The sequence below is a fragment of the Pteronotus mesoamericanus genome, unplaced genomic scaffold, assembly GCF_021234165.1.
Source record: "Pteronotus mesoamericanus isolate MK-2021 breed Mesoamerican mustached bat unplaced genomic scaffold, CSHL_Meso_final contig_502, whole genome shotgun sequence".
Taxonomy (NCBI): Eukaryota; Metazoa; Chordata; class Mammalia; order Chiroptera; family Mormoopidae; genus Pteronotus; species Pteronotus mesoamericanus.
This window is the reverse complement of record NW_026555187.1, coordinates 5,483,881-5,504,591: the sequence shown is the minus strand read 5'-3', so window position 1 is coordinate 5,504,591 and position 20,711 is coordinate 5,483,881. Positions and strand designations below refer to the sequence as shown.

Below are 20,711 nucleotides of genomic sequence, written 5' to 3'. Positions count from 1 at the left end.
AATGTAATACGCAGTTTGCCAATATTTTGTTGAGGATTTTTGCATCGATGCCCATCAGAGATGTTGGTCTGTATTTCTGGGCCATGTCACTTCTCGCTGGCTGTGAACCTGAGGCCCAGCACCGCCTGCCTTTGCAGTGCACATTCCCTGTGTGAGGAGCCTCGAGCCTCTGTCAGCATCTGGCTTCTGCACGAAATATAGATATTCTTAAATACTGGGCCTAGAATGACTGATGTTTTAGAGTTTTGTTCTTGTATCATTTTCTTTTTAAAATACTTTGTAACCAGCCCTGGCTGGTGTGGCTCAGTGGATTGAGTTCTGGCCTGTGAACTGAAGGGTTGCTGGGTTGCTGGTTCGATCCCCAGTGTAGGGCACATGGCTGGCATGCGAGGTGCAACCCCATATTGATATTTCTCTCCCTCTCTTTCTCCCTCCCCATCTCTAAAATAATAAAACCTTAGAAAGAAAACCTTTAGAATACTTTGTAACCATTCTCACTTTCCTTCCATCATTTTCTGCCTTAGTATTTATTCCTGTCACACCAGGATCCTTTGGATGATGGAGGTGGCCATTTCCTGTTTCGGGGCTTTACAGTCTCAGAGGTGTGCGTATTGTCTTATTCCAGGATGGGTGTGACTGGGCTCGAACTAGAAGTGCCTGGGCATTTAGGCATGTTCGAAGATGAGCGTTCTGGTGGAGCTTGGCCGGGGGGCGTGATCTCCTTGGCCCTGCTGCTTACACACTTCCCCCACTTCCTCCTGCAGCCCCACCCAGAGACCCCTCCCATTCCTGAGGGACGTAGGCGTTTCCTGCCTTTGCTGTTCCTTCTGTGCAGGACGCTCTGGTGCATCCTGGTGCCTTCAAGTGAAGAGAGAACGGCTTCCCAATCAGTTCTCTCTTCCTCAGGGAACTTGAGAGCCCATCTATATTATTAGCCTTCAGTGTTGCCATGTTTATATGCATTCGAAAGGTGAGCTTCCTGAGAGTATGAAGTTCTTGTTTTACATGGGGGTTCAAATGGCACCCCACACACACATCATAAGCATTCGTGTTTCATTAGTGGCAGATTATTTTTTTTTACATTTTTCCAGTGGAAGGTGCTGCCTTTGAAGAGTTTGTTGGAAATACGGCAAAAAAAGCCATTAGGTACAAAATACTCATGTATTTATGAATTCATGACCAAATTAAATATGAAACCTTTTATAAAAAGAGGTGTGTGTGTATTATTCCCCACCCCCCACCCATCCTTGCATTCCCCTCTGGAACAGCTGAGAGACGTGAGTACAGAGCTGCGTATTCTCGCCAGGGGACTTCTCTCTCTCTCACGATGCCTTCAGGCTTGCCCCACGTGGGTGGGTCTCCTGCTCTGTGGATTTCCAAGTGTCAGGTGTATGGGGGACTGCAATTAAGCCCCTCTTCCTTCCCTCCTGGGAGAGGGACCCCAGGCCTCGGCCTCGCCTCCCACAGCCGCCTCAGGTGGTATCTCTGGGTCACACCTGGGCTTCCTTTTCCCTGCCTGGGGCAGCCCAGCTCTGACTGGGCGGTGGGCCCAGATTGCTGGGGTGGATCTGTAGCCCTCCCCCGTGGGACACCTGCAATCCCTGCCCCCGCCCCTTCCCCCCTCCCCCACCCCCAGTGGCCTTTCTGCACCCTCGTCAGGGGGCCAGATGGCTCAGCCCTGCAAGCTCATGAACACCCCTTCCCTGCCCCGTGGGCTCTCCCTCTCACCTACAGTCCCTGGGAGACCCTGTGGTTCCTGCCGTTTCCTTCCCCGGAGGAAAGGTGCTGGGCGCAGAGCTGTTCCCACCCTGCACTGCAACCACTGCCCCCCAGCCTTCCCCGAGGCCGCAGACTGCAAGCTCAACTCGGGGAGGCTGGCGGCCAGCAGAGGGCAGCACTCGCCGGGGGCACCCACGAACCACCCTGGAGGACGTGGAGGGGATGCAACGTGGCCTTGGAGAAGTCGGGCTCAGAAAGAATGGGCCCCGGCCACTGCAGGCCTGCTTGCCCTGCCACCTCCTGCTTCTAATTTTGACATGGGCTTACCCTCAGATCTCTGCCTCTTGGCCCCGCTGACGTGTTACAGGTGCCCTTGGTTTCTGGGTTTGCGCTCTCCCGGTCATGAAGCCTGACTCTTGGTGGTGGGACCCATGCCGGGCCCTTGAGACCACAGCCAGTCCCTCCTCCTCAGGCCAGGCGACTCTCTGGCCATGGGAGTAAAACGGCATCAGGAGCAGCAACGGGGGGCAGGGTCTGTTGCGGCCCAACTTCCCCTGCAGGGCTGCAGGCTGCCGTCTCCATCCTCCCGCCCCATCCCTCTCCTCCCAGTGGACTGCGGGGCTGCTGCTGCTCAGGTCTCCCTTTTCTTCCAAACCATCACCACCTAAGGTCCTGTCCTGCGATCTTTCTACACAGAGATTCCTAGTCCCAAGCCAGTGACCTTACTGACCTTTGGCCCCTACCCCAACTCTTCCTCCCAAACATTCCCACCCTGTGGGGGGCCACCTCGGAAGCGGGGCAGGATACCCGGGTTCTCACAACGCGCAGCAGGAGCCATCTCATGCCATGTGTGAGGGAACCCCAGGGCCTCGCCTTCCCTCCTCTGCCCCAGCCCTGAAGCCTCAGTCCCTGTGGCCGAAGGCGTGGGACTTGGGCTGCCCCCCCAGAACCTGCCTCAGGCCAGGGCGTCCCCAGTCACCACAGGTGACCGAGCACTTTCCTGAAAGGCACTGGAATCAATTCTATGATCTAAACCTTTTTCTCCTCCACGTGGGGGCCCCTTTGGGGTTCGATACAAATGTGAGCTATACAGGGAACAGGGTCTTTGTGTGTTCTTTCTTCTTTGAGGGGATAGAGGCTAGAGTGTTCCTGTTGGTGATTTGTTTGTTGCTTTTTTTCTCTTTGCTAGTTTGGCCCCGCACCATAATAAGCAGCCATGCTAACTAGAGGCGGGAGCAGAGCCCGGAGGAGCCCAGGATTGCTGCACTGGGCCTGTGGCCCGTGCCTTCCCTCCCCGTCCCAGCCGTCTCCTCCGGCTCCCACCTGAGTGGGGCAGGGGAGCAAGAAGTTTCTTGCGGCACCAGCAGGCCCTGCTCCTGGGCTGGGAGCTCTGAACACGTTCCGCCAGCTCCGCCAGGCCTGCGCCGACGGCTCCAGCAGGCAGAGTGCAAGCCTCTGCTAGGCTCTGCAGGAGCAGCGTCCACCCTGACTTCTCCAGTGAGGATCTGAGCAGCCTCCTGTGGTCGAGCCCACTAAACATGTGCAACCCTCCAGCCCCCTGGTGGGAAATCATGGCCTCCAGGGGCAGAACCCTCCCTGCACACCGCTGCTCCCTGGGAGGGGCTGCCTCCGCAGGCCCCGGCTGGCGTTGGCCCTCTGACTCCAGGGCTCTCCAGGGACAAGATGCCAGTGCCCTCAGCTCTTCCCTGCTCCCACCTCCCAGGAGCTGCCCCTTGCCCTGCTTCAGAACTGGGCACCTCTGCAGGGGTCCCTGGTCTGATCCACAAGGCCCTGCCCCTCTCTTGCCAAGCCCTGTTGGCTGGTGAGAGCAGCTCCGCCCTCCGGGTCCTGGTTGGGTGGGTCCCCTTGTCCCTGGAAGGTGGAGGGGGCGATGCAGAGAGCAGAGGGGTGAGGGCAGGTGGGCACAACAGCAGCAGGGTCAGAAGAGGGTGGCAGCATCTCAGACCACAGCCGAGGAGGAAGATGGGGACGACGAGGAGGCCGCAGAAGAGGACGGTGAGGAGGGACTGTTCCAGAACAGCCACCGCCGCTTGGGCTGCCGTTTCAGGTGGAGATAGTCCTCCTTCTCACGCTCCTTGCGGGCCCGCTGGTAGTGATCTTCCTCTTTCAGGTACCACACGGGCGGCCACCGATGCTTCTCAAAATACTCCTGGTTTTCTGGAGCAGAATGCGTGGGGCGTGGTGAGAAGGCAGGAGGGAGAAGGGGCGAGAGGAGCCCTGGGGCATACATGGCACCCAGGGACGCCCTCCCCGACCCCACGCCTCAGGCCTCCTGTCAGCGAGGAACACATCCCAGCCCCTGGGGCCACAGAGCTAAACCTGTGCCTTCACAGCACCCCCACTTGGCCACAGAGCTCCCTACAGAAAGTCCCACGGGAAGGTCTCAATGGGAGATGAAGAACCAGGGCAGGAGCAGGTGCACGTGGCTGGGGTGGGGCGGTCCCTGCCAGAGCTGAGGTTCTGAGTGCACGGGGACCCGGGACTGCAGGAGGGCTGGACCGGAGAGGGCTAGGCTGGAGGGTCTGGGCTGATCCGGAAAGGCGGGGGCGGGTCGCGGGAGGTTTGGAACCCGGGGAGTGATGTGACCGGAGCTGTGCTTTATAAAAAACACTAGAAGGTTAACAAGGAGGGAACGGGGTGAAGGAATGGGTAGAACGCAGCAACAACAGGGTGGCGGGGCGCGGGGGGGGGCGGGGGTCTCAGCAGAGGGGAGGGTGCCCAGTGACGACTTCAAGGAAGCAGAGTGGCAGGGACTCCAGGAGGCCAGGGACGCCTGTCCCTGGTGCCCTTGAGCTCCTGCTGGGCCCTGGGACCTGAGACATTAATCAAACAGAGGCAGGGCCCCAGGGACGTCAGAGGCTGCCAGGATCTGGGTGTCCAGGCTGTGGCTTGTGCTTGGGCCGAGGTCATGAAACAGTGCAGCAGGTCATGAGCAGCATTAAAAACAATTTATGTGTTTTTCTGTACGGGTCCTGGGTCACAATATAAAATTGTAGTTCTTACTGTGGAGTTCTGTCCAAAAAGTCTGAAAAAATACCCATAGTCCAACGCCCTCTTTATCCCTGGGAGAGCCCAGCTCAGAGAGGCGGAGGGAGTTGCCACGGGTCCCCCGCTCCCCTGCCCCCCCCCCCCCCCCCCCGGCCAGCACTTTGCCTGGGCCCCTCTGCTTGGCTGGATGCACCTCTACGCTACTTCCCACCTGCGAGGCCCAGTTAACCCAAGGATCTTTGGTGGCTTCTGGCTGCCCTGGGGTCAGACTGGAGACGTGGACCCAAGTGGAGGCCCCGTCAGCGTGAAGAAGGGGGTCAGCAGGTCCTGTCAGGATGCTCACCTGGGGACATGGCCTTCATATCTCGCGGGAACTTGCGGCACACGTTGTTGTAGTTGGTGCAGATGTGGTGGAGACACCAGTCTGCCAATTGGTACGCGCAGTGGAACTGCGGGGACAGACAGCGGGGTCACACGGGGGCCGCAGCTGCGGTCGGAGCTGAAGCTCCACAGGACTGGCTCTTGGCACCGTCGGCGCCCCCACCTCGCCTGTCCTGTGCCAACATCCGAGGGAGCCCCCGGGCCTACGTGCTGGCTTCCTTCAGTCTACCCTCCTCAGACCTCACCGCAGCGGATGTTCCTGTCCTCCCCTCAGGGGCCAACGCAGTGGGCTCGCGCGGCTGAGTGGGCTCCGAGCGGACTTTCCCGGGGTGTCTGCAGGGCTCGAACCCGCCACCCGTTATCTCCCTAAGCTAATCTTGAAGGGCAGAACTTCTGACACCCTCAGGGCCGGTGTGGGAGATTTTGCTAGTGTGTATGGTAATCAAGAGGTGGGCCATTAATTTTGGATGGGGAGTCCTCAGTGTTCCTTAAATGACCTCAGGCAGGCAGCAGCCCCGTCTACCCAGAGGACTGGGGCTGGCTCCCTGCCCTAGGGTTGCCTGATGTCTCAGTCCCCCCCGCCCCCACTCCCCTCAGCCAGCCTCTCCTCCGGGCGTGTCAGGGTGCACCCTCTGGCCTGGGGGCTGACAGGGACTCTGCACAGTCAGGCATCTGAGTCTGACGTGGGTCTCCTCCCCCTCCACGGCCAGTGGGCAGACAGAGCCCAGGGTTGAGACTGGCGGAGGGGTTCCTGCCCGTGCCATCCTACCTGAGCCAGTTCCAGGAACACAAGGACGTCCCCATCGATGTCCACCATCATCTGCGTTGCCTCCATCAGCCCGGTCACTGTGTACTGCTCTGTGACACACACAGCCAGGAATCAGCGGAAGAACTATGCACACAGACACGTGCTCACCGCCACCCCCCCGCCCCCACAGGGTCCTACTGCAGGGCAGAGAGAGACCGAGGCCAAGGGCAAGTCCCAACAGGCCCAGGAAAGGCCACGGGCGACTTAAGTCTGCTCCCACCAGCTAGGAACCGGGCAGGGGGGCAAGGCGCCCCCGTGGCGTAGGGTGGGAAGTGAAGAACATCAGTATCATCTGGGAGGATGTTTTCAAGCTACACATGCTGGACCCCAGAGTCTGAGACACACAGGAAGGAAGCCCCCAGTGCAGTCAGCCACGGAAACTGCCAGGAGAGGGTACGAAGTCTCAGGTGTGCTAACTACGACCTGGAAGGACGGATGAAACCAAGTTGTTTGTATTAATTTAAACTTACAACAAATTGCGTACTAATGTTGCATTTTAAGTTAAAGTGTTTATATTGTGAATACACAGTTTTCATCCTGAATATTAACAGTATCGGTTATAAACTCCTGAGGTGTTTTATATGTAAAAACATAAACATATTTCCCAGCTCAGTCCATGGAAAAGATCTCGCCAGAGCAGCCATCGCAGTAGCAAGGCGCACCCCTGGCGCGCAGACAGGAGCTGGAGACGCTGCCCCAGGGGCCCGAGGCCAGGGCTCCACAGAGAGACAGCTGAGTCCAGGTCGGGGGCAGGGGACGGACAAGATGAACCTGGAGCCCCTGTCATTCCACAGAACCAGGAGCACAGAGAGAGCCTGGAGCCAACCTGAAGAGACTTCTACTGGTTAAAGGTTCAGTAAGTATCTGAGCTTCGATAAGGATAATTACAAATATCTGAAACGGGTCGAGTTCAGATCTAAGGGTTCATAAGAATATTTAAAAAAAAAAAACAACCCCAACTAGTTCTTCACCCTCAAATGATGATAGGAAACAGATATATCTTGAAATCTGGTAAATAAAAGGAAAAACTCAAGCATTTGCCTGTCTTTCCTATATGAATTACGCCACTGATTAACCAAACAGTAGGTGAGGGGAGGTTTTTCTCTTTTTAGAAGTATTCCAACAGATAAGCACAGAAGGAATGATTGAATAGGAGTATTATCATTTCACAACACCTAATACATTAATGGATCCAGGCAATGCTACTCAATGGCTGATAACATCACAAAAAGAAAAGCAATCTATTTTTTTTTTTTTAAGATTTTATTCATTTATTTTTAGAGAGAGGGGAACGGAGGCAGATGAGAGAAACATCAATGTGTGGTTGCCTCTTCAGCGCCCCCTACAAGGGACCTGGCCCGCAACCCAGGCAGGTGCCCTTTACGGGGAATTGAACTAGTGACCCTTTGGTTCACAGGCCAGCACTCAGTCCACTGAGCCACACCAGCCAGGGCCAATCTATGCTTCTTGATGAAAACAAAAACAACCTATGAAGAAGTATCACCAAAAAAAAAAAATTGACTGTGAATGTGATCTAGCCTCCATATCCAACAACCAGTTTACAGGAAATATGGTGCGTTACAGAAATACAATAAGCTAAAATCTAGATTTTCTACAATAGATCAGTGGGTTTTTTCCAACAAATAATTGCAAGGGAAAAAAATGTTTTAATGAACAAGGTGCCCTTAGATGAAAAGAACCTTAAAAGCTATATAACAAATAGCCCTGGCCAGTGTGGCTCAGTTGGCTGGCCACTGTCCCACAAAGCGAAAGGCTGCCGGTTCGATTCCCAGTCTGGGCACGTGCCTCGGCTGCGGGTCTGGCCCCCTGCCCGGGCATGCAGGAGAGGCAACTGGCCGATATTTCTCTCCCTTCTCCCTCCCTTCCCCTCTCTCTCTCTAAAAATAAATAAATTATTAAAAGAAAAAAGGTATATTAAAGATAAAACCAAGCTATAGTGTTTAAGAGCAAGGAAGTGAGGTCATAGTAAGTACGCCTCAAAAGAGTAAGAGGCAGAGTGGGACCTCCCGGGGCAGAGGGAAGCCTGTGACTGGGAGTGGTGGGTGGGGGGCTCCTGGTGTGGCCGGAAGGTTCTAGCTCCTAATATGGATCATTTTTATAATAATTCATTAGGCAGAACACATGTGCATTTGTGTTATATTTAACAAAGAAGTTTTAAACTTGACTTTTTAACTTCAGAGAAAGCGTATCTCACAAAGCATAAAGCACACCAACTACAGCATATGCAGTGTGTTCTCTGCTGGTCCCTGACGAGGTATGTGCAACACGTTTTTGCACACGTTCTCTGGGGAGCATAGGCCATTTCATGGGAAAAGTGACCCAACGATATTTTCTATGAGTCTTTTCGTGCATCAGGGCCATTTAACATTTTTAGTGGCAACCTCGTGAAAATTACCCACATGTGCTTAACCAGCGGTGGCTGTTGGACTTGCCACTGATTGCCTGCCTGCTGAAACAGACTTATTAAAAAGTTTTTTTTTTCCTCTGAGTCATTGCCAAAGTTGAATTACTTGGTCCAAGAGTTTGTGGGGCTTTATGTGCTCAGGGAAGACACGTGCCTCTCACGGGCAGCAGGGATGACACGCTGCCATGGCCGTGACCTGCAGAAGCCTCTCTCCTGCCCCTGCCCTCACGCCCCCTGTGCCCCCAGCTGGGGCCCCTGGACGCCCTCTGCGGGCTCAGCCCTTAATGTTCGGTTCTGATCCCTGATTTCTGCCTTCCTCCTACGGCCAAGCTCCACCTCGTAACCATCTCTCATCACAAGACTGATGTTTCCCTCGTAGCCGAGACCCAAGCGTGATCACCTGCCCAAGGGCCCAGCGGTTCTGACACGGAACCTCAGCCCAATATCACAGGCTCTGCCCTCTGCCCGCCGCAACCTGCCCAAGGGCACGACCCTGATACCAACACCAGTGCAGGTGCCAGTGCCAGCGCCAGCGCAGATCCCATTCCAGCCTCAGCAGCCGTCTGCCTGCCTGCATCAGCCCCGGGGGCCCGAGCGGCCTGCCTTCCCTCCTGTTTCCATCTCTGCGTGCCCAAGGGCCCCTAAGGCTGGCCTGCTCTCAAAGTGAGTGCCAGCTCTCAGTCTCTTCAAGGAATGAGGAGTGGCAGGTCAGTGTTCACTGCCTGTTTCTGGAAGAAGAAAGAGAAAATGAAGGTGGGAGAGGAGGAGGAGGAGGAAGAGAACAGGGAGAAGGAGGAAAAGGAAAGCAACACAGAACAATGAATAAAGCAGATTTACGTGTCAAAACAAAACAAAAAGGGGAAGGGAGAAGGAGGAGGAGGAGAGGACCAAAGGGCAGACGTGGGAGTTGCATTCTGTTCTTTCTGATTCCTTAAGTGACTTGCCTGAAAGAAGAAGCCACACTCACAGGGATACCAGGCACTATGATCTACCGGAGGCCACTTTGCTGGGCCCAAAATCACCTTTGGAGACGGCCTACCGGTGACTCCACTGAGCATCTTTCTCCCACACACTCCCTCTCCTCTGTGTCCTCACCCAGCCGCCAATACGCAGCCACATGATGCTTCACCTTACGTAGGCGGGTCCCTTGGTGCCGGCGGTGAGCACAGAAGCCACCTCTCCTGGGCGCTCCCCCAGGGAGTGACTTCTCCCTCAGGGAGGTCTGGGCACTCGGGTGAGTTACCTGTGAGGGCAACCAAGTGCGGCAGGCAGAGGCGGTTGGCCAGGATGATGAGCTTCATGTCGTCCAGGTCGGGGCTGGAGGTGAACATGCCCGTGTACAGGTACTCCAGCACGGCCCGCATGCAGCTCTTGCTCGTGTGAGGGAACACCACCTGCAGGGCACAGCAGCCCGCGGTGAGGCCCGCCCTGGGGGAGGGTCGCTCAGCTCTGAGAAGCTCGGAAGGCCCGCAAGGCCCGCAAGGCCCACATGGCTGGTCCCCCCAACCCCGAACAGGCAGCCACCCCTGTGTTGCCCCTGTACCTGTTGAGGAAAGTCCCCCAAAGGCCCGTCTCCCAGAGCGACAACCTGTGCTAAGCCCATCAGATGGCAGCACCGGTGAGCAGGGCTCTGAAAGCTTTTAAAAAGCCCTCGGTTCTCACTGGCATCCTTCCAAAGCCGGTGGGTAGGGACGGTGCTTGACGAAGCCCTTCGGGTCACAGAACCTACACCCTGGCCCCTCCCGGCCCTGCAGGGAGTGGGCTACAGAATGAGCAAGCCGACACAGCAGGCTTCTGGAAGTTGCTACGAGGGGCCTTGGGGACCTCCTCAGAGCAGCGCTGCTACAAAGCTGCTTTCTCATTAGCCACAAGTCTCAGGCTGCGCTGGGAACCGGCCAGCGCACTGAGCTGCTTCTGCGGTGCCGCAAAGGGCTCCGGGCTGGCCGGCCCCTGGGGCTTCGCAGGGTCCCTGGCTCCCCCTTAGCGTATCCCAGTCCCCTCCGGCTTCGAGGATCAAAGACAAACCCAAATCTCAACCCTCCATGTAGCCTTTCTTCCGTAAGGGCTTTCTTCCCAGAAATCCTAGGATGTCCCTACTCTGTGACACAGGGACTGGGCTGCATTGTCCCTAGTCCGGTCTTCCATTCAGCACTCACTGAGGACCAGCCCTGGCAGAGAGGGTGCTTGGCAGCAGTAAAGACCTAGTCCCCGCACGCAAGACACCACAGGCCAGCTGGGAAAACCGCGTGTGGATGCTCAGCACTTCAAGCAGCTGCACAAAGCAGAACCCTGGTAACGGCAAGGCTGAGTGGCGGGGAATTAGTGCTACAGCAGTTCAGGGAGCACGGAGCACACCCGGGGCCTGGTGAGGCCCCTCTGCTTCGCTGAAGGGAGTGTTTCTAAGGATACAGTGAGTGGCCCCTTCCAACTCTGCTGCCACTCTCTGTGCCTCGAGGGGGCTGCCAGTGAAGGGGAGGGTGACCACACAAAGCATTTCTTTGCATTTTCTGTATTTTGATGCTTTGACCTCTGTTGGCTTGCTGACCCTGGAGGGTCTTCCCCTCCCAGGACTAGCCAACTGCTCGAGACAGTAAAGGGACCCTGAGGATGCACCTGTGGTCCGCAAACCAGCCAGTCCAGAATCCCCACCTCTGCCCCCTCCTTCACCGCTACCCCCCTGCCCCAATCACCCCAGGCACCCGGTGACTACGGATGGTGCCTACTCCCCAGAGCCCGCTGAACTCACTCCAACCAGCCAGTCTGAAACATCACCCTGCCCTGCCCTCCCCTTCCTTCCCAAGGAACCACAGTAAAGGCCACCACAACAAAGGGTGACCACGGCTCCCCCTGCACCCCGTCTCCTGACGCACCCTGGCGCCTCCGCCTGCGCTCCCCCCACCTCGCTGTGCGTGCCCTCGCTGATTACATCTGGGGGTGTAACAATGGCAATCTTCAACGGCAATTTCCTCCTGATCTGCTGTCATGCTCCCCATGCCTCAGTGACGGGTTCGGCCTGGGACACACTGAAATAATTTTCTAGTTTCGCGTGTGTCATGGAGAAAGCAAGGTACGACGTATAGAGCCAAGGAATCAGAGGTCTCAAGTTCAAGTCCCAGCCTCTCCGTCCTACATATACAGCTCTGCACGAGTCGGTACCTCTTCGGGGCCTCCCTTCCCTCGTGCATGAGCGTGCGTGAAGTGGGAACGCTGAGCCTTGTGCAGGAGTCAAGTGTGAGATGACAGCAGATAATGTACTGAAAGTGCTTTCTAAGCTGCGGGCTTAAGATGCCTCTCCCTGCCCACCTTCTCCACCAGCAACGTGACATTGCTTTGCCCTCTTGAATGTCCAGGCCCATCAAGCCCAAAGATTCCCAGCCCCGGTGCCCTGTACAACCCTCGGCCATGGGAACCGTCTCATAAACTTCCCCGAGGCCCATCAGCCTCCGTGTAGCACCCAGTAAGCGCTGAAGAAAGCACCAGGAAATGACACGCCTCAGATGCTGTGAGTGCAAGTCTCTCCCCCCGCACCGCCGCCTTACCTCCCTGGTGGAACTCTCCACAAACGGCCCCCCAAACATGGCGGCCATCCAGTCGCAGCTGGAAATCAACAGGGGCTTGTGGGCACTGATGGTGCCGTCATCCAGGATGAAGGTCACATCTGTCCAGGAGGAGACGAGGCATCACATGAGGATGTGGTGAAAGGAGACGGGGCCACCCACCCTAAGTGTCAACAGTCACCCAGACAGCACGCTGCTTTCAGAGGCCACCAGCTGGGGAGCGCACTGTGACACACGCTCGGGCTCCAGGCACAGCCAACATATCTCCAGGACACCAGCAGCTGCATGCGAATCGGACCAACCCAGACTCCTCCGGAGGCCACCGGAAGGGCACAGCCCTGCCTCCCCGCTGAGTCCCTAACTACGCACACTGCCTACCTGAGAAGGTGCCCTTTGCCAAGCACTCCTTCACCCGGTTGGTGCGGCGGACGTGGAAGGCCTTGGTGATCTCCTGGTTCATGAAGGCCTCGTTGTTGAGGATGTTGGCCACCATCATGCGGAGGTCGAAGACCTCGAGCAGCTCTGCGATGTGGGCGATGTGCATGAGGTCCCGCTCCTTCTCGTCCAGCTCTCCAGTGTACAGGTACTTGAGGACGGCCCGGAAGGGCCCCGGCTGGATGGAACTGTCCATTTTTACCACCACCATCAGTCTGGATTTGTAGGTCAGCGGATCTTCTGCCATCTCCTCCTGGATGCTAACGAAAGCTCGGCTCCAGGAAGACAGCACGCGGCCCCTCCCTGGCAGGTACCCGGTGCCGTTGCCCCGTAAGATACCGTCACTGGTTGAGGCCCGGAGCCCGGCGGGGCCGGAGCCCCCACCGTCCTCCACGCTCTCGCACACGTCAAAGCTGGCGGCGCGAAGCAGGAAGTCCCGGCCGTGGTGGTGGTGGTGGTGGTGGTGGTGGTGATCAGGGTGAGACCGGTGGTCCTCTGAGCGGGGGCCCCCTGGCCCCGAGGGGCCCCCCAGCTCCCCCTCACTCAGGTCCATGAGGAACAGGTCGTAGAACTTGGAGGAGGAGGTGGAGAGGTAGATCTTGTGGGCAAAGATGCGCACCCGCTCCTGCAGCACCAGGATGACATCCGCGCACAGCGGGTCCTCCAGGAGGTGGGCGGGGCACTCCTCACTGCTGGAGGGGGGGTCGGGCACCACGATGATGGGCGGAGGGGGCTTGGGGGGCAGGAAGGGCGCCTGCAGCAGAGGCCGCTGCACGTTGCGGAGGTGGGACTTCCAGAACTGCAGGTGGCGGCGGGAGATGAGGGCCGCGCGGATGGCGTTGTCGAAGACATCCTTAATGCCGAACTGGGCCACCACGCTGGTCTCGTAGTAGGGGGTGCCCAGCTCCTTGGCCACCTCCCGGCCCTTCTCCGGGGGAAGGATCTCGTTGGGCTTGATGGGCCTGGACATTCAAGAGGGCAAAGCGACGTCACGTTGCTGGCGGAGACGGCGGGCAGGGAGAGGCACTTCGCCACGGCCAGCCTGTCCTTCACCAGGCCGGCGGGTAGTGGGTTTATGTCCCAGGCCCCACGCCCACCCCTCTCAATTCCAGTGAATCTCTGCCCTTTCTCCTTTGTCTGACCAAATCCTACCAGTCCTCAAGGTCTACCTCCAATCCCCTCTTCTTCCAGGAAGCCCTCTGTGTCTGTCAGGCCCTGGCGATTTCACCGCTCAAAGCGGTGTTAGCACGAACTAGCTCTCTGGCAGTCAGCACGCACTTTTCCACACCGGTTGTTAACGTGTTCTGCTATGATTTCCCAGCAAGACTATAAACCCCTTCCACGCAAAGACTGCCTCTCTCCTCCCCTCCTCATGCTGCTTAGTCCCGCATTGCCTATACAGTGCATGACAGATGAATGAACGGAAAGATGAACGGATAAGATGGGCGATGTGAATAAAAGACCGAACACTCTTGTTGATTCCCTATGTGGACTTGCTTCAAACGGAGGGAGAGGTGTAAGACTAGGGGGATTCCCTCAGGGCTGAGCAAGGAGCCACAGAGACACATACCCCTCTGCCTGCCTTCCCCCTTGCCCCTTCCTAGGCATCAGCTTCGCTACCTGGCCAAGGGTCGCCTGGCCCTATTGACAGCCTCCAGGTCGGCGTAGCGCAGGTCCAGCTGGCAGCCCACCAGGATGACGGGTGCTCGGGGGCAGAAGTGCTTGATCTCTGGGTACCACATGGTCTTGACGTGGTGGAGCGAATTAGGGTTGGCGATGGAGAAGCACAGGACCACCACATCGGACCTGGGGTGGGACAGCAAGGTTAGGCGCAGAGAGAGCTGGCAGTGGGTGACTTGCCCCTGGAACGAGGGAGAACGGGCGTACCCACCCCACCCGTACACGCAAGTCCCACCTCTGTCACATGATCTGCTTTCACGACCTTACCCAAAATCTGTAAGAACAGCACCTCTACCTTGTATACCTCTAATTTAGCGTTTAGAGCTTCCGAAGACTCTCGTTTTGACCTCGTGCCTGTGCTGTTAGAAACTACCATTTTTACTACCCTGGGGCTGAGAAAAATCATCTTGGAACAGTTCTAATCGTCCAAAGTCATGGAGCTGGTCGGCAGCAAGGCCAGGACTGCAACCGGGCCTCCTGCCTCCAAGCCCGCCCGCTCCTCTCGCTTCCCAGCTCCCTGGGGGCGGGAGGGAGGCGGTGGGCCTGGGGACCGCTGGTCCTGCCTGCTCCACTCCCTCCTGCCCGTCGGACTGTCCCGGGGGCGCTCTGTTCCTGGGAAAAGCAGTGAAAACCCACGCCTTGGCTCCCTTCAGGCACCAGAGGCTTCCCTACCTCCCATAAGCAAAGCGACGGTCTTTGTGGTGGTCTCCAAAGGTGTCCCAGAGGCGCAGGGAAACGCTGACATCATCTACCACATCCCGGGAGCGTTCTAGCACCTGTGGGGGCCAGGAAAGTGCGATGGGACACAAAGGCCGGAGTCCCTGGGGCCCCTGTGTGTTGGCTCAGGGTGGCACCAGCTCACCCCCGAGGGACCCGGGCAGCCCGGGGGGTGGGGGGGCCGAGTTAGCACAAGCCTTCTGTCCAGGTGCCTTCGCTCTAGATTCAGTAAAAAGGGCATCCTCCCAGCTGGTCAGCAGGAAGGAGACTCTAAGAGGGCAGCCAGGCACGGGCGTGGAAGGATCCCTCAGGGAGCCTGCCCTTTTTTCCAGCTTTACCTGCAAATCACCCGTTCACCAGCCTCCAACCTTCTGGTATCTGCCGGCAGATTCTTTCCTTCTCTCAGCTCTCATCTCTCCAAATCCCCAACCCCACTGGCTAGTGCTCCCCGTTACTGGGGCTGTGAAGGCACAAGACACTGTGCCCCAGGCAACAGGTCAGCCGTGCAAAACACAAACGGTGCAAGACCCCTGTCCCGGGGGCAGGCTCCCCTGAGCCCTCTCTCCGGGCTCCTTCCTCTGCAGCTGCCCCACCCTACCCCCGGAGGGCTTCTGTGAGCTCAGCACGGGCCTGCGTAGGAAACACTAAGCAATGGCTTGGGAAGAAGCCCAGAGGCACGGTGTGGACCCCTGCCCAGCGGCCTTGCCACCTTACCTCCTGGCACACCCGATACTGGTCGATGGCCCAAACCGTGGGCACATGGGTGGCAAGCAGCTGGTACTGGGTGAGGGTGGCATTGCAGGCCCGGGCACAGATGAGCCTGGTCTTGCCCACGGCGTTGTCCCCCACCACAACGCACTTGATGGTCTCTACGTTTGGCCTTTCATAATCCATGTCAGAATCCATTAATTGGGACCTGAGAGAGGAGAGAGAGGGTCAAGACGGCCTGCACACCAGCTCCCGGAGGGCCAGGGCCAGGGCCAGGGCCAGGGCTCGCCTTGGCTGGGACCACCCCCACTTCCAGCATTCGAGCTTGGGGAGGAGAGGGGACTGGGCAGCCTTCTGGGTGGCAGCTCTGCAGGGGCCCGAGGAGCCGGGAGCCCAGTCAGGCTGCGAGGAGCCGTTCCCCCGGATGGACCACTTGTCTCCTTCTGGCTCCACTGCGCTTCTGGACGGAGGGGCCGGGGCCTGTGACAGGACCGAGGCCCAGGACAGAACCGCAGGCGGGGCGAGCCGCAGGGGCCTGTCCCCTCTCCCCCAGGGAGGGGAGCGTCTGCCCGGGGAAGCTCACTCATCATCCGCGCTCCTCCCGCCAGCAGGGCTGTGGCAGCAGAACAAACAGCTGAGAGAAGCAGAGTCAGGGCCAGGTCCCCACCCCTTCCCAGCATGCCCGAGGGCAGGGCCACTTTAAAATTTAATGGACTTGTCGAGCTAGGAAGCAGCTCTCCTGGCCTCCACCTTCACCTCTCTCCATCTCTAGGGGTGGATTTCTAAGGCACCAGCCCCCCTTATGGAGACGCCAGAGTTTTCGTCCCAACTTCTCTGGGTGGGGAGGCTCCTGGATGCACCTGGGCAGCCCACGGGCCTCCCTCGGCTGCAGGACCAGGCTGGGATGGAGGGCCCCGCCACCCCCACCCAGGCCTGCCCTCCCAGCGTCCTGCGGCCGCTTCAGCGCCAGCGAGCTGCACCCCTTCTGCGCCCGCCATTCCCAGGGAGGAGGCCTCTCCAGCTGGCAGCCCCCGGACACCTCCTAGAAGGACACTCCCTAAACTGAATGCGAGGGGAATGGGGTTGCGGGGGGCAGGGAGCAAGGGGCCAGAAACAGGCCTGTGTTTCTGGGCAAATGCTTGCCTCAGTTTCCTTCTGTGTTGGGCAGAGAAGAAATGGTTTGCCTACCCTTGGAGAGGGATCGCTCAAATGAACAGAAGGACCTACTGTAATCAAGATGTCATGTCAGTGTTTAAAAAGCGGTCACTGGGAGGGGCCCTTGGCTTATGGGGGCTTTCGCTCGCAGCCCTCCTGCTGGCGTCCACCCTCTCGGAAGCTGGGCCAAGGCAGGAGTTACTGGGAGGCATTATCAGACCTCTGTCCAGCCAGGGTCATTGGCTGGCCCCTGCTCATGGCGCTGTGTGTATGAAGCCCACTGGGGGCTGGAGCAACCTGGAGAAATCCTTCCTAGGCCAAGGCAGGCGGAGCTCAGAGAAGTCCTGGAGGCTGCCCAGGTGTCCTCACTGCTGGACCATCCAGCCCGCGAGCCAGGCCACCAGCAGCAACAGCAGCTCCATTCCTGCCGGGCTGTAACTGGATGCCAGCATGCAGGAATGCGGAGCTGAAATATCCAAGTAACGATGGCAACTGGGATTTGCGCAAGTGGATGCATCTCAGCAACCTAAGCAAAAAGTGCAGCAAGGACTTCTCAATGAGACAAGTGCCGCCTCCTTCTTGGAATTTTACAGGATCTGGACCTCGAACAAACAGGGGTCTCCATGCAGTTCCCTTCCCAGTTTCCAGGGTAACTGCATCACTCCTCTCCTTCCTCCACCCCTCCTCTCTCCCCAGCGGGCAACCTTAATTCTAAAACCCAGGAGCCAATAGAACTTCTTTCTCAAATTTAGATGCTAGTGGCAGGCAGAAGGGAGGTCACAGGGAGGCATGGGGAAGGAGCATCAGTTCTTAGGTCCAGGGGCACCTTGATGGCAGAGAGGGTACCAGAGCAGCAGAGCAGTGCTGGTCCAAGGTCAGCAAGTTTGTGATTAAAATGCTCACGCACAAGAGCATAAGCAAGGTGATGAGGTTTCATAGGTGGCGCTGATGCTATGGCCACCAGCAAGCCTCCCAGCAGATCATGTTCCTGCTTTTTGTCCAAACTTTATATCAACCCCCTTGAGACTCGGTTTCCCCTTTCAAACCACCATGACCATAAAGATCCTCACCATTTGTGATGGAAAGGTGGTGTACTCTTCAAAGACTATGGAACTGAGAGTCAGAAGCCCTTGAGTTTAATTGCCTTTTGTGCCCTGGCTGGTGTGGCTCAGTGGACTGAGCACCAACCTGAAAACTGAAAGGTCACCGGTTCGATTCCCAGTCAGGGCACATGCCTGGGCTGCAGGCCAGGTCCCCAGTTGGGGGCATGCAAGAGGCAACTGGCAACCCATCAATGTTTCTCTCACACAACAATATTTCTCTCCCTCTCTGTCTCCCTCCCTTCCCCTCTCTCTAAAAATAAGTAAATAAAATCTTAAGTTAAAAAAAAAATGCCTTGTGCATCCTTATGGTTAAGTAGGAGAGCGACACACACTGTGAGTTCAGACACCAGACCCGGGTGCTGCTCAGACTGGACGGCCCCCCCATCCCCCCATTTCCATCATCCTTCCCCTCTCCACCCCTGTCCCAACGGCCTGACTGGTAAACTTCGCTGTTGTATCTAGGAAAGGACAAACCACCTCACTTCTCTGGGTGTCAGTCTGGCCTTCTGGAAAATGGGTATGAGGGCTTTGAAAGAAAGTCTCCTGAGTCTCGGGGAATTCGTGCCAGGAGAGGCTGGGCTGAAAGGAGGTCCTTGTCTTCTTACGTAATGTGGGATTATATAATGCTAGATTACATATCTATATGTGTAATTATACCACGCGTTAAGATACAGCCTGGCCCAATTAAGCCAGCAGAACTCTGAGTCTCATCAGCTCTGTCTCAAGCAAAGACACTACCGGAGATAGCGTGCCAACCCAACAATAATGTCATTTTTGCTCTAAAATATTGCTATTTTACTGTATCGTCGATGATGTATGATGTCATAATCCACTCAATGAGCTTCTGAACTTCCCCTTTCCTTCTGGCACTCTCTCCTTCAATGACTAGACTTTTCTGCACAATTGCCTCATCCCCGCGCCTTCCGAGGCTCCTGAGTAACCTCCATAAACTACAGCTTCCTTGCCGCCCTGCCCTGGGCATCACAACCCACAACTCACTCCTCTCCTTCGGGTGTCCCAGAGTCACCCGATGTTCCCTCCCCACCCTGTCCCATGATTCTCGTTCCCTCTCTGCTCTCCGAGCTCTCTGTACTCAGGACAGGCCGAGAGGCAAGGTGTGCTCAGATCAGCTACAACCCTCCCCGGCTCCCAGTCCCACCCCCACACCCCTACACACACTCTTTAGCAGAGCCCAGAAAAGCCCCCCTTTCCCTCCCACAGCTGATAGGAGGCTTGTTCATCTGTGGCTGCCCCAGTCTGGTTGTCAGGGAAACGGAATCTCCTTGGGAGCCTGGTTTGTCTCCTAGCAACCAATATCCCACACCCCACATCTGACAAAATGCAAAAGGGAGGACTATCCTAAAAATGAAGGTAGAAATAAAGGATGGGAAGGATGGTCAGGATGAGATGCGGAGAGAGGGCGGCCTTTGAATTAAAGGGGGCCCTCCTGAGAGTCGCGGACTTTATAACATGGAGGAGGATGGAGAGAGGAATTCCCAGGGAAGGTCCAGCGGACAGCAAGGCCCAAAGGGATCGTGAATGACCATATTAACAAAAACGCAAGCCTAACACGGACTAAGCCATCTCAAACACCAAGAACCTACGCTAGAGATTTCTCCCAGCAGTTTGCCAGAACTCAGATGCAGACTGCAATGGAGTTGGGTTGAAAGAAACACCTCTGGAACGACGAGCAAAGCACCCAAAACCCACTGGTTTTTAACGGAAACATTTCAACTACTCTGGACCGTTGTTCCTGACACGCTGCTCTGCACGCACACACAAAATAAAAATAAAATGATTTTAAAGAGGGAGGAGGAAGGCCTCGACACGCCGAGGCAATCAAGTCATCGTCCTTTCCCTGGAAAAACCCAGAGAACATTAGTCCCCCACCACCTGAGACCCCAGCAGCCGAAATTACAGCGGGGGGAAGAGTCGGGGCCAAGGGGAAGTCAGGAGGGGCGCAGACAGGGCCGAGAGGACACAGGAGGGCGAAGCGGCGCGTTCCCAGAGGCTGCCTGCAACCCGGCCATAATAGAAATTAATCATTTACTTACACCACTACATGTGACGGGGTGATTTCTAGTGTAAGGAACACATCTCTTCCTGCTAAGCACGCTCATTTTAGTGAAATGTCTGGGGTCACTCCCCGCGTGCAAGTTAGAACGATGCCGGCGCCGCCGAGCTGCTGCTGCTGCGGCTGCTGCTGCTGCTGCTGCTGCGGCTGCTGCTGCTGCTACAGCCTCTGGGCCCGGGCGCGTTAGATCAGAAACTCCGAGAGAGCAGCCCAGGTAGGACGGCGGGCCGGGAGCGGCCGCGCGCGCGCCACTGCAGCCATCGCCTCTTCCGGATCAGCATCTCCCCGCGCCCCGGGCGCCCAATGTCATGGAGGCGCGCCGGAGCCGGGCTGCGCGCTGCCGCCCCGACCTCGGGCTGCTGGGCCGCGCCGTCGCCGCGGGTCCTGGGCTGCGCAGGCTGGAGGCGGCGCGCAGAAGCGGAGATGGGGGCGAGGCCGCCGCTGCTACGACCGGCTCGCTCCGAAGGCGCTGCCGCTTAGACGCCTAGCGCTGCGGTCCCCGAGACCGCTCGCGACCTCCTTCTTTCATTCACAAAAAAAGGAAAGGGGGGAAAAAAGAAAGAGAGAGAGAGAGAGAGAGGGAGAGAGAGAGAAGGGAGAAAAGGGGGGGTTCATGAATCGCACCAGACTGCTGCGTAACAGGCACCGCCCACCGTGGCGCGCCATTGGTGGGAAGGGGTCGGAGGGCGGGGAAAGGGCGGAGAAAGAAGGGGATTGGGAGCCCTGGTGGTCCCGCCTCCGACCCCGCCCCTTGGCCCTTCTCACTCTCTTCGTTCCCAGGGGCACGCGGCGGGGGCGGGGGCGGAGGGTGTCAGTGTGCCACCTGTGTGGGGTTGCGTTCCTCTACCTGGCGAGGCGCAAAATCTCGCTGGACTCCCACGGGGTTTGCCCCTTCCCTCCGGGAAGCTGTCAAAGAACTCCGAGAGGTACACTAGTCAGC

At 57.4% G+C, this 20,711-nt stretch overlaps 1 protein-coding gene across 1 annotated transcript; it reads right to left on the bottom strand.

The window, feature by feature from the left end:
- Nucleotides 1-1,679: 1,679 nt before the first annotated feature.
- On the bottom strand, nucleotides 1,680-20,349 carry RHOBTB2 (Rho related BTB domain containing 2). The gene is made up of 10 exons (XM_054578978.1): nucleotides 19,752-20,349; nucleotides 15,446-15,647; nucleotides 14,687-14,790; nucleotides 13,955-14,140; nucleotides 12,278-13,296; nucleotides 11,882-12,000; nucleotides 9,586-9,736; nucleotides 5,879-5,967; nucleotides 5,072-5,177; nucleotides 1,680-3,897 (listed from the first exon to the last, which is right to left on the bottom strand). The coding sequence occupies exons 2-10, from the start codon at nucleotides 15,635-15,637 to the stop codon at nucleotides 3,680-3,682; spliced, it is 2,184 nt and encodes a 727-aa protein (XP_054434953.1). The 5' UTR covers nucleotides 15,638-15,647; nucleotides 19,752-20,349; the 3' UTR covers nucleotides 1,680-3,679.
- Nucleotides 20,350-20,711: the final 362 nt, after the last annotated feature.

What these genes read in the sequence shown, in the direction of transcription:
- RHOBTB2 (XM_054578978.1), bottom strand. Translation starts at nt 15,637, where the DNA reads ATGGATTCTGACATGGATTATGAAAGGCCAAACGTAGAGACCATCAAG. An exon ending in GGCAAAGGGCACCTTCTCAG is followed by an intron (nt 12,001 to 12,277) that starts GTAGGCAGTGTG and finishes CCTCCTGGACAG; the next exon opens with ATGTGACCTTCATCCTGGAT. An exon ending in TGTTCCTGGAACTGGCTCAG is followed by an intron (nt 5,178 to 5,878) that starts GTAGGATGGCAC and finishes CTGTCCCCGCAG; the next exon opens with TTCCACTGCGCGTACCAATT.